This window comes from Rattus norvegicus, chromosome X (genome assembly GCF_036323735.1).
Source record: "Rattus norvegicus strain BN/NHsdMcwi chromosome X, GRCr8, whole genome shotgun sequence".
In the NCBI taxonomy this organism is placed as follows: Eukaryota; Metazoa; Chordata; class Mammalia; order Rodentia; family Muridae; genus Rattus; species Rattus norvegicus.
This window is the reverse complement of record NC_086039.1, coordinates 138,654,292-138,667,506: the sequence shown is the minus strand read 5'-3', so window position 1 is coordinate 138,667,506 and position 13,215 is coordinate 138,654,292. Positions and strand designations below refer to the sequence as shown.

General features: G+C 40.4%; 1 protein-coding gene across 1 annotated transcript; it reads left to right on the top strand.

The window, feature by feature from the left end:
- The first annotated feature begins 806 nt into the window (after nucleotides 1-806).
- LOC120099190 (cancer/testis antigen 55-like) lies at nucleotides 807-12,791 on the top strand. Its single transcript, XM_039100190.2, has 5 exons — nucleotides 807-1,119; nucleotides 2,148-2,332; nucleotides 10,922-11,066; nucleotides 11,730-11,842; nucleotides 12,521-12,791. The coding sequence occupies exons 1-5, from the start codon at nucleotides 1,038-1,040 to the stop codon at nucleotides 12,713-12,715; spliced, it is 720 nt and encodes a 239-aa protein (XP_038956118.1). The 5' UTR covers nucleotides 807-1,037; the 3' UTR covers nucleotides 12,716-12,791.
- The last annotated feature ends 424 nt before the right edge of the window (nucleotides 12,792-13,215 follow it).

Below are 13,215 nucleotides of genomic sequence, written 5' to 3'. Positions count from 1 at the left end.
CTGTCTCTCTCTCTCTCTCTCTCTCTCTCTCTCTCTCTCTCTCTTTCTCTCTCTCTCTTGCATACAAACACACACACATGTACACATATACAACACACACACTATATAGGATTCTAAAGGTAACAGAGTCTAGTGCATTTTAAAAATATTTTATATGTATCAATCAGTTTCTCTTTTTTCCTGTTGTTTTGTTTCGTTTTGTTTCGTTTTGTTTTGGTGACATAGGGTCTCCCTGTGAAGTTTTGACTGACTTGGAACTTGCTGTGTGGATAAGGCGAGCCCCAAATGCATAGATGCCTCTTGCCCATCTCCAGAGATATGTCATTAAGGGCATTGACGGCATGGGCCACCGTTTCCAGCTTGCATAGGTGGATTTTGCTTGTATATGTATTCACCATTTGAATTCCGGGACTGGGATAGCTGTTGGAAGAAATATAACTGGTATTTTAGACAGTTGTGAGCTGCCTTGTGGGTGGTGGAACCGAACACCGCCCTCACTAAAGGCAACTAGTGGCTTAACTAGCCAGACTCCTGGTTAGTGCTTATTTCCATCAGCAGGTGTGATTTTTAATAGGCTGAACAGGTACGAAGGTTTCTGCTAAGACAACCTCATGCCCCTGTCATGAAAATGTTGAAAAAGCCAGCGCCCTTATGAACAGAGTGCGCAAGGTTACAACCTCAAGCGGCTTTTCCAGAGACTTTCCTGTTGTTGCCATCATAATAGGTGGGCGGATCAAATGTCTTCGCCTAGTGACCGTCATGGGCTATAGCTAATAAGAAGTGACGTACAAACACCATTGTCTCTCATTGGCTGACCAGTGGGAAAAGGTTGCCTTTGAAGCAGAGGGAGCTTTATGGGAAGCTGGCAGTAGGTGAGGAGGTACCCAGACACTGGCTCTCCTAAGAGCTTCATCTTAGCCATTCACTACCATCACACAGAGGCTGGGGAACGGGAGCCATAAACTGAGTGAGACAAAGGAAGTCTGCTGAATCATCTATAAGCCTCGGACACTGGCTGGGCTGGAGGTGATATCACCATGTTGAGCCTTCTACGGTGGATATCCACATTCTTTCACGGGAGCAACACGTCTGAAGAAATATCAGAGGAGCAGCCTCAAGGTAATCTGGTAACCCACACCCCCACTCGAGGAGACTCCTCAGAAAGGCTTTCCTCCACCTTAAGGTAAGGTTGGGACACAAATAGTCTAGAGGGACAGGCCGACATCCTGGGTGGCCGTTGAGCATGAGGATGTCCCTGAGTTTCCACGAGTAAGGCCAGTACTGAACGGTATCCTTAGCTCCTTTGGGATGGCAAAGCAGGAGGGTGTTTGGAAAACTCACAGAACACGTGACACAAGGCTTTGTGGGTTGTACTGTCTCTGACTTCCCTTCTGGCCCTTGAAAGATGCGTTTGTCTCTCCCCCAGAGAAGGGGCGCATCGCACATTGAGAGTGAATTAGGCTTGGTTTTCATGCACACATGGTTCTAAAGCCAGGAGGCAGGTTTCTAAGGGTGACTCCATAAAGGACGGTGGCCAGTTGACCCAGCAGAGTACTGGAGCCAGACTCTCAAACATCACTTACCCATTACCCATTATGCTTATGAAGAACAAAAGGAAATTTGACACTGTGTCCTTAGATCCGCGCATCTTTAAACCTTTCTCAGAAGCTATGTTGAAGAATCTAGGGCTCTGGCTATGGATCTGCTGCTGCTGTCGAGTGAGGCGAATGCTAGTTAGTGTGGGGGTTTAAAGGGCCTTCCTGAGCAGTAGATGAACCCAGCACTTGAATGCTTAGTGAGACAGGTCACCCACAGCTCAAATAGGTGCCATGGAGGTGCGATTGAGTACTCACAACCTTGGGATGCAGAGATGGCTGCTGTGTTACGGTCAGTGAAGTGATGCTTTGTGCTCATGTGTACACGGGTGCAGTATTGGTGTTACTAATGCTGTGATGCAACACTATGGCCAGAGCAACCTGGGAAGGAAAAGCTTTATTTGACTTGTGGTACCATATCACAGTTTCTCACTGAAGGAAGTCAGAGCTGGAACTTAAACAGAGCAGGAATCTGGAGGCCGGAGCTGATGCATGTAGTGGGTGCTTGCATTTGACATGAACCAGTGTCACCTTTGTTTACCTGTGTCGTAGATAACACCAAGTTGAAGTCTATTCAGGGAGTGGTCACCTCTCTGTGCAACTACTATGGCTGGATCAATGACTCCATCCTCTTCAACATGGAGGTAATCAGTGAAAACATGCCTCTGAATATTGGGACCAATGTCCTTGCCCTTGTGGAACAAGATGAAGTAAATCATACCCTGAAAGCAATCAAGGTATGGCAGAATTTATCCAGAGTACTTAACCTAAGGGGATTTTGTTACCTCTCTTGGATTAAAGAAACACGAATGTAAATATGGGGTGAGTTTAATGGGCTTCTTCTATGTGGTTGCAGTATCTTTTTATTTCTGTTCCTAAAGACTGATTTCAGTTCTCTTTCATATTTAAATGTGTTGCACAATGATAATTAATGGATTTCATATAATCCTCTTCCCTTCCGAGTAAGAAGCTCTTTCTCTTCTATGAATTCAAACAGATATAATTATTGTGATAAACTTTAATATCAATATGTTATACAATATTCAAGATGTATTTAATGTACAGCAAATTTCTGGTCTAGATTTTTGAAAGGCTTATCTTTATAAACATAATAAGCCCAGATATTTGCTTATCAATATCTATTCTCAGATAATTTTTGGCTATACTGTTCTAATTAATAGGCTCAGCCATAGGCTACAGAAAAGCCTTTTATCCGTGTTGATAAACACCAACACATTAGAAGTAGTAGTTTTTGTTCTTTTTGTCATTGTCGTTATTATAATTATAGAGAAGATATTGGCAATTTGAGAACTGAAACTGACATTTATGTATTTTGTTTTTCCAAGTTTGCTAAAAACCTGAAGTATAAAAAAGGAATTTTGCACTTTTCATTTATTCAACGAAACTTAGATCTCTTTTTAGTTAAATCTTTTTCCTATATATTAATTTTTATTAAATATTTTTATTAACATTTCAAATGTTATCTCCTTTACCGGTTTCCTGGCCACAATCTCTCTATCCTGTCACCTGCCCCTTCTTTTAAAGTGTGAACTCCTTCCCGACACACCCCCTTTCTGCCTCCCTACACTGACATTCCCCTACACTTGGGGATCCAGCCTTGGCAAGACCACGGGCTTCTCCCATTGGTGCCCAACAAGGCCACCTTCTGCTACACGTGCAGCTAGAGACCTGGGTCTGTCCATGTGTAATCTTTGGGTATTGGTTTAGACCCTGGGAACTCTGCTTGGTTGGTTTTGTTGTTGTTCTTATGGGATTAGAAAAATCTTCAGGCCCCTAAATCCTTTCTCTAATTCCTCCAATGGTTCTAAGTTCCATGGATTGTAGCTAACATTTGACTCTGTTTTTGACATGCTCTGGCTGAGCCTCTCAGGAGACAGCTATATCAGGCAAAAATCAGCATGCACTTCTAGGCTTCATCAACATTGTAAACATTTGGGGGCTGTGTATAAGTGGGCTGGATCCCCAGGTGGGGCAGGCCCTAAATGTCCATTCCTTCAGTCTCTGCTCCAAACTTTGTCTCCACATCCCCTCCTATGAATATTTCTGTTCCTCCATTTAAGAAGAGCTGAAGCATCCACACATTGGTTGTACTTCTTGTTGAGCTTCATGTGGTCTGTGGATTGTTTCTTGGTGAATTCAAACTTTTCGGCTAATATCCACTTATCAGTGAGTGCATACAATGTGTCTTCTTTTGTGATTGGGTTACCTCACTCAGGATTATATTTTCTAGTTCAACAAATTTGTCTATGAATTTCAGGAAATCATTGTTTTGATTGCTGAGTAATACTCCACTCTGTAGACATACCATTTTTCCATATCCATTACTCTATTGAAGGACTTCTGGGTTCTTTCCAGTCTCTGGATTTTATGAATACGGCTGCTATAAACATATTGGAACATGTGACTTTGTTGTATGTTGGAGCATAATTTGGGTATATGCCTAGGAGAGGTATAGCTCTTCCTCAGGTACTGCAAAGTCCAATTTTCTGAGGAACCTCCAGACTCATTTCCAGAGTGGTTGTACCAGTTTGCAAACCCACCAGTAATGGAGGAGTATTCCTCTTTCTTCCCATCCTGGCCAGCATCTGCTGTCACCTGAGTTTTTGACCTTACCTATTCTGACTGATGTGAGGTGTAATCTCAGGATGGTTTTGATTTGCATTTCCCTGATGACTAAGGATGTTGAACATTTCTTTAGGTACTTAGCAGCCATTTAGTACTCCTCAGCTGTGAATTCTTTGTTTAACTCTGAACCCCATTTTAATAGGGTTATTTGGTTCTCTGGAGTCTAACTTCTTGAGTTCTTTGTACATTTTGATATTACCCCTCTATTGGATATAGGATCGGTAAAGAACGTTTCCCAATCTGTTGGTTGCTATTTTGTCCTAAAGACAGTGTCCTTTGTCTTACAGAAGCTTAGCAGTTTTATAATATTCCCTTTCATTTATACTTGATCTTAAAGCGTAAGCCATTGCGTAAGCCATTGGTGTTTTATTCAGGAAAATTTCCCCAGTTCCCAAGTGTTCCAGACTCTTCTCCACTTTTTTCTAAATGTTTGAGTGTATCTGGTTTTATGGAATCCTTGGTCCACTTTGACTTGAGCTTTGTACAGGGCAATAAGAATGGATCAATTTGCATTCTTCTACCTGCTAACCTCCATTTTAATCAGAACCATTTGTTGAAAATGCTATCTTTTTTCCATTCAATGGATTTAGCTGCTTTATCAAAGATCAAGTAACCATTTTTCAGTGGGTTCATTTCTGGGTCTTCAATTCTATTCCACTGATCTGTATGCCTGTCTCTGTAAAAATACCATATGATTTTTATCACTATTGCTGTGTAATACTACTTGAGGTCAGTGATAGTGATTCCTCCAGAAGTTCTTTTATTGTTGAGTATAGTTTTTGCTATCCTGTGTTTTTTGTTATCCCAAAGGAATTTGCAAATTGTTCTGTCTAACTCTATGAAGTACTGAGTTGGTATTTTGATGGGAATTACATTGAATCTCTAGATTGCTTTTGTCAAAATGGCCATTTTTACTATATCAATCCTGCCAATCCATGAGCATGGGAAGGCTTCCCAACTTCTAAGATATTCCTCAATTTCTTTCTTCAGAGACTTGTATTTCTTGTCCTACAGGTTTTTCACATGCTTGGTTAGAATCATAAGGAGGAATTTTATGTTATTTGGAAGTATGGTGAAGGGTGTCATTTCCAAAACTTCTTACTTAGCCTGTCTATCCTCTGAGGAGAGAAAGGCTACTGATTTGTTTAAGGTAATTTTATATCCAGCCACTTTGCTGAAGTTAATTAAGGCTTGGTAATTCTCTGGTGGAACTATTAGTGTCACTTATGTATACTATCATATCACATGCAAATAATGATATTTTGACTCCTTTGTTCACATTTGTATCCATTTGACCTCCTTTTGATTTCTGATTGTTCTAGTAAGGACTTGGAGTCCTATATTGAATAAGAAGGAAGAGAGTGTGCAGCTTTGTCTAGTCCCTGATTTTAGTGGGATTGCTTCAATTTTCTCTCCATGTAGATTGATGTTGGCCACTGGATTGCTGTATATGTCTTTTACTGTGTTTAGGTATGGGCCTTGAATTCCTGATCTTTCGTAGGCTTTTATCATGAAGCGGGTGGAATAGTTTGTCAAATGATTTCTCAGCTTCTAATGAAATGGTGATGTGGTTTTTCTTTGAGTTTGTTACATAGTGGAGTACATTGATGATTTCCATATATTGAACCATCCCTGCATCCCTGGGATGAAGCCTTTTTGATCATGTTTGATGATTGCTTTGATGTGTTCTTGGATTCAGTTTGCAAGAATTGTATTGATTATCTTTGCATCAGTATTCATAAGCGAAATTGGTCAGAAGTTCATTTTCTTTGTTGGGTCTTTGTGTGGTTTACATATAATTATAATTGTGGCTTCATAGAAGGAATTGGATAGTACTCCTTCTGCTTCTATTTTGTTTTGAGAATATTGGTCTGCTATGAAGGTCTGATAGAATTCTGCAGTAATCCCAACTGATCCTGGCTATTTTTTGGGTGGGAGATTTTTAATAACTGCTTCTATTTCTTTAGGGGTTATGGGATTTTTTAGATGGTTACCTGGGCGTGATTTAACTTTGATACCTGGTATCTGTCTAGAAAATTGTCTGTTCCATCCAGATTTTCCAGTTTAGTTGTATAAAGGCTTTTGTAGTAGGATCTGAAGATTTGTTGAATTTCCTCAGTTTCTGTTGTTTTCATTTCTGACTGTGTTAATTTGGATACCCTCTCTGTGCCCTCTGGTTAGTCTAACTAAGTGTTTATCTGTATGCTTGATTTCCCCAAAGAACCAGCTCCTGGTTTTGTTGATTCTTTGTGTAGTGCGTTTTGTTTCTACTTTTTCAGCCCAGATTTTGATTATTTCCTGACTTTTACTCCTTTTGGGTGCACTTGCTTCTTTTGGTTCTAGAGCTTTTAGGTTTGCTCTCACGCTGCTAATGTATGCTCTCTCAAGTTGCTTTTCAAGACACTCAGAGATATGTCTTTTCCTCTTAGTGTTGCTTTTATTGTGTCCCATAAGTTTGGGTGTGTTGTGCCTTCATTCTCATTAAATTCTAAAAAGTTTTTAATTTCCTTCTTTATTTCTTCCATAACATTGGGTAGTGCGTTGTTCAATTTCCATGTGTATGTGGGCTGTCTGTGGTTATTGTTGTTATTGAAAACCAGCCTTAGTCGTTGGTGATCTGATATGATGCATGGGAATATTTTCATCTTCTTGTATGTGTTAATGCTTTTTTTGTGACAGATTACATGGTTACTTTCAGGGAAGGCTTCATGAGGTGCTAAGAAGAAGGTATATTCTTTTGGTTTGGGATGAAATGTTCTATAACTATCTATTAAATCCATTCGGTTCATATCTTCTGTTAGTTTCCCTAAGTCTCTGTTTAATTTCTGTTTCTATGACCTGTGCATTGTTGAGAGTAGGGTGTTGAAATCTCCTACTCTTATTGTGTGAGAGGCAATGTGTGCTTTCAGCTTTAGTAAAGTTCCGTTTATGAATGTAGGTGTCCTTGCATTTGCACGCTAGATATTTAGATTTTAGGGTCGATCTTGGATGATTTACCCTTTGATGAATAGGAAGTGTTCTTCCTTAACTTTTTCGATAACTTTTGGTTGAAAGTTGATTTTATTTGATATTGGAATGGCTACTCCAGATTATTTCTTTGGACCATTTGCTTGTGAAATTGTTTTTTCAGCTTTTTAATCCGATGTAGTGGCTGTCTTTGTCACTGAGGCCTGTTTACTGTATGTAACAAAACTCTGGGTCCTGTTTCAGTATCTAGTCTGTTAGTATATGTCTTTTCATTCGGTAATTGAGCCCATTAATGTAAGAGATATTAAGGAATAGTGATTGTTGTTATCTGTTGGTTTTATTGTTAGAGGTGGGATTAAGTTTGTATGCCTCTCTCCTTTTGGATTTGTTTCAAGGAGATTATTTCCTTCCTTTTTCTATGGTGTAGCTGCCCTCCTTTTCTTGGGATTTTGTATTTATTATGCTTTGTATGGCTGAATTTGTCAAAAGAGGACATCATCCAGGATCTTCTGGCTTTCACAGTCTCTGGTGAGAAGACTGGTATAATTCTGATAGATCTCCCTTTATATTTTATTTGACCTTTTCCCCTTACTGATTTTAAACTTACTTCTTTGGGTTTCTTTGAATTTACTATTTTGACTATTATGTATGTGACAGGAGGAAATACTTTAATGGTCCAATCTATCCAGAGTTCTGTAGCCTTATTTTATGTTTATGAGGATCTCTTTTTTAGGTTGAGGAAGTTTTCTTCTATAATTTTGTTGACCATATTTACTGGCCCTTTAGTTTGGGAATCTTTGTTCTCTTCTATACCTACTATTCTTATATGCGTAGGTACTCCTGGCAACTGGCTTTCAGCTCTGGGCTCATGCTGAAACCAGAAAGGTCCTCCCCGTGCCTGGTCCTAGGTTCCTGTGCCCAGAGAGCAAAGAAGGCACTAGGCAGGTTCCTCTTGTGTCATAAGTGTGAGCACAATAGGTCTCCCCTGAGCTCTCAGGAGTATCCTGACTTCTGAGAGTCCAGATATATCACACATGGGATTTGGGTACAGATTTTCCATCATAGATCTTTCTGTGTTATGGGAAAATATCTTTATTATAGAAGAGGTGCATATAATCAGTTATTTTAACGAATACCACTTTTCTTGCTTTTACATATAGTCTTACTATACTAGAAGCATATTCTTTCTATCTTTTGATTGTAACCTGAATTGTTAAATCAAAGTCAATTCAAAATTGGCATCGTGGTACATGTCTTTAGGAGGCAGAGGCTTTTGGAATCTTTGTGAGTTCAGGGCCAGACTGGTTTACATGATAAGTTATGGTGAGCCAGGTGTACAATTCAAGGCTTTGCTTAAATAAACAACCCCTGATGAATTTTGTTTTTCATATATTTCAATGTTATGCAATGAGTTAGTACTCTGTACATTATAAGTCCAAGGTAGTCCCGGGTAGCCTGCAACCTGCAGCCGTCTTCCTAGTTCCTGGCTCCTAATTGCTGGAATTACAGGCCTCATGGACAGTGTCTAGTTTCACTCCTATGGTTTGAGGATGTTATACACATATTGGCACAAGAACATTTGACCTAAATGTGCATGCACATTGCTTTCCAAATGTCTGCAAGTGGTGCTATACTCTGAAATGAATCCTCCACTCTACTTCATTTGGTTTTCAGGGATTGACAGTATCTTAGGGCCTTTCTTTTTATTCTTTTTTTTTTCAGAGCTGGGGACCGAACCCAGGGCCTTGCGCTTGCTACCTAAGCGCTCTACCAGTGACCTAAATCCCCAACCCCTCTTAGGGCCTTTCTTATTCTTAGAACCTGTCTGTGTGATTTGCCACGATTGTTAGTGGTATCTCTGTGTTGAACAATGAGAGCTGGGAGAATCTAAGTCTGCCACGGGAACTGAGAAATTCCTTAGGGTACCGTATGTCTATGGATTAGTGGAGGGTCAGAATGAAGAATGGTCAAAGTCTGTGATGCTCATCTGGCAGCAGAGTGACAGAATTAGTGAGTGGTCAGATAGGTTCTAAGCTCTTCACCACTCAGTGCAAGTGATCCTATGAAAAGCACCATCCCATGAGTACTCTTAAGTAGCCATACATCGCGTGAGAAGTGGCAACAGCAATTGTTTAGATGTTGCAAACAGCCATTGACATTGGTGTCTTAAGCTTCCTCAATGATCATAGAACATCAGCTCTCATCATTCTTCCCCTCTATACTTGATGAGTGCATCCAAACTAAATATCGAACAACGAGGAATGCAGCTCACTAATTAACATGTGTGTACCAACTGTGATTCCAGATGTCTCTCTCTGCTGTCCTTTTGTGAGTCTTCATGCACTATTTTAATAACATGAACAATGTTCAGTTTCCATTTTCAAATGGAGAGTCAGTCACTGTTTCTGGATAATGTAATTTTCCAGGATGGTTTGTGGGTGATGCTTTTCTGCTTTGTGCTCAAGTGAATATTCTACTTTCGTGTAAAGAATGTTCTTCTGCCCCCAAAAGTACAACAATGCCAAGCAACCAGAGCTTCCAGGGACTAAGCCACTACCTAAAGACTATACATGGACTGACCCTGGACTCTGACCCCATAGGTAGCAATGAATATCCTAGTAAGAGCACCAGTGGAAGGGGAAGCCCTGGGTCCTCCTAAGACTGAACCCACAGTGAACTAGTCTATGGGGGGAGGGCGGCAATGGGGGGAGGGTTGGGAGGGGAACACCCATAAGGAAGGGGAGGGGGGAGGGGGATGTTTGCCCGGAAACCGGGAAAGGGAATAACACTCGAAATGTATATAAGAAATACTCAAGTTAATAAAAAAAAAAAAAGAAAAAAGAAAAAAAAAAAAAAGAATGTTCTTCTGCTTCATGAAGAAAGATTCAAAGTTATACTACTTCCTCTAACGTTCGTTATCTCTGATAATTCAGAAGAATAGTATTCCCTCAGACCGTGGGGCCTGCATTGCATGATTTGTCGTTGAAAAATCTTCTGATGGTGGTTGCTTCTCCCACTTCATGATAAATTCCTGCTCCCAGATCCTGATAGGGAAAAGCGTGTTTTCCTTTTTTCTCCAATACTGTGCTGCTCATTCTTGTCTCTGTTGATTTAATTCTGGTCACACCCATCTCACAGGCAACACAGTTTTGTTCCTTCACATGCACAGTAAAGCTACCCCAGGTTGTCCCCCACAGTGTGCCTCAGTCTGTTTTCTTCTGTATAAATGTGCAGAATTTTTCTCTTGTTTATTACAGCCATGATTGCACATTGTGTATAAGTATATTTTAAATGTATTTTGCAGTATTGAATTTTGAGTACTTGAATAGTAAATGTACTCTATTCTAAAGTCAGAAGCTAAGTTTGTGGGTGCATTAAACATAGGTATGGCACTCCCTATTGAAAGACAGTTAGAAATCCAGGAAGCAAGCACAGACATGATTTCTGTCCTCATCTCATTCCATAACATATTTTCAACAGGAAATGTTAGGTTGGAAAACAGTTGTTTAAGCAATTTCTGCAGGAGGACAAATATTTCTGGCATGCATAATAAAACCCATTTTCTCTGACAGGGGACTATGTCCTCAAAGTATCCATACAAAGGTCTTAGAAACTCACTAGGATAATGTTGCTTTGATGGTGAATCCTTGCTTTGGCTACAATCTCCGGCATGATATTTTTAGTTCACCAGCATTTACTGTCTCCTCTTATAGGTGAAAGTTATGACTGATCTTCCCGAGGGCAGTGAGCCGTCAAAACTTGGCAGAAGGCTTTGTATTAGATGCGTCACCTCTGTAACTGAAGAAGACGTATATATCAGCGAGGACGTGTCTTTCCCATTATACCTCTTTTCTGGCGGTAGGACTTATAGCTTTAGAAACATAGAGCAAGAAATACAAGTATTGGCTTGGGTTAAAAGCTCTTGAGAGTGTGGGAAGCATCCTTGAAGTTGAAACTAATGTATAATACAGGGGGAAAGGACAGTATTTTAAATACCACATAGAAATCCTGTCCCCTGTGACAACCATCATCACATGTCCACGTGGATTACCTGACTCAGTTGATTTCATTGGCTGCATCATTTTTTAACTTTGGTTTATCACATAGGGCTCTCAAAAGTATGGGAAACTCATATGTATCGAGAATTGTGTATGAGAGTAGGAAACCCATCCATTATGCTTCTGAGTGCTGAGATTCTCATCTTTGTGCCACTTCCCTGGGATACATTCAAAATCTATTCAATGATGGCATTATATAAGTATAAGTGATTTATCTTGAAAATACTTGTATCACACATGTCTCTCTTAATGCCTGATGAAAAATACATCATTGTAAATGAACCAGTGTTTAAAGGGCTTTCTGCTTCCCTTCCTGTAGGAAGATGTTTACAGTATCTTAGTATTTGAGGAATTTCTTTACATTCAGGAAATGTTGGTCAGCACATGGCAGTGAGGAAGAGTCTAGAAAATGTGATATGACTGCTTTACTACTTAACAATTCTCCCTTTCTTGGCTGTTTTAGCATTCAAACCTTTCAAAGGAGACTTGGTATTGGTTGAGTATTCCAATAATGCCGATACTTCAAACATCAATATCCACTCTGTGAGCCCCCTCAACTCTCAGGATATGGATGAGGTAATTGACCTCCATTTCATCTTGTCATGAGTAGGCAGCTGCCTCTCCTTCTTACTGATCCATTTCCCACCTCGGATTTTGTTTGGTACATTTGGCAGTAAATCTTCTGCACAGTGGACACTATTGTCCACTGATTGAAAAGTAAATATGGAGAGGATAATGTAGAAGGTGTGTGTGAGTCTGTGTGTGTGTGTTTGTGTAGTTGTGCGTGTCTTTGTGTGTGTGTATCTGTGTTTGTGTATGTGTGTTGGTCTGTGTGTGTATGTGTATCTTTTCTTATGTGTCTTTTCGTCTAGGTGCCTGTGTGTGTGTGTGTGTGTGTGTGTGTGTTTGTGTGTGTGTGTATGCGTGCTTAAGTGCTCAATCCATAAGGTGTGTGCTTTCCTGGATGTTACGCTGCTCTGTGGACAATAGTTAGAGATAATCTTGGCTGTGAAGACATCGTAGAGAAACTTTGAGTGCATTGGTTTTGAGGTGTTCAGCCTGCTGATGAAGGCGGTGAAAGCATTCATTGTAGGACAGCCTGAGAATGAGTTGAAAAGTCAGGAAGGTATAGCATGAAGTCATGATGGGGTGAGGGGCCTGCTGATTGGAACTGGGTGTCTGGGGGTGTGCAGGACCATCTGTGGTGGATTACATGCTTCCCCAGACTCATAGCCATCTTTCTCAACATTGCAGGTCTGTGTTACTAGCATTGATGGAAGAAATGGCATGGTGGAAGCCAGAGTCTTTTTCACCCTCGACTCTCTCCAGATACCTTCCGGGTATACACCTGGATTATACGACATTGTAGATGTGGTCGCTGTTGACAGTATCCAGCAACACTGTTCATTGAGGGCAGTATCAGTGACCCCAGTAGAAGTGGAGATTTAACCAGACCTACAATTCACTTTCCGGCTTATGCCCAAGGTTCTGGTTTAATAAAATAATGTTGCGTGTAATCCAGAAATCTGTGAACGAAGACTCTTTCTTTGAAAACCCTGGTAATTTCATTGGCAACGTGACTCACTTCAGGAAGGTAGCTTGTCAATTAAAAAACATACCGTGTTGAATCATGCTTTAGGAAAGAAACAGCCTTGCCCTCAGGTACATACATCATTCTCCATAAAGTGGAGGAGATTTTCTGCTGCCCATGGCCTTGTGGGCCTCTAAGCCTCATGAAGAGGCAAAGCATGGTGCTCAAGATCCCAAGAGTGTGGCCAGGTAGGATTTAACATTGTAGCTTGCCTTCCATTTGAATGTCTTTGATCCTTTCCAAAGCTAATTTGTCTATAAAAATTTTCATTTCTGATCAGAACTCCATTTGGTAAATATAGTGCTTATTTATAGAGCCCCATCCTATGATAGTCTTCAATGCAGTCAGTTCAGAGAAA

Coding starts and splice junctions, on each gene's coding strand:
- LOC120099190 (XM_039100190.2), top strand. CDS start 1,038: ATGTTGAGCCTTCTACGGTGGATATCCACATTCTTTCACGGGAGCAAC. Junction 2,333..10,921: donor ATACCCTGAAAGCAATCAAG/GTATGGCAGAAT, acceptor CTCCTCTTATAG/GTGAAAGTTATGACTGATCT. Junction 11,843..12,520: donor ACTCTCAGGATATGGATGAG/GTAATTGACCTC, acceptor TCAACATTGCAG/GTCTGTGTTACTAGCATTGA.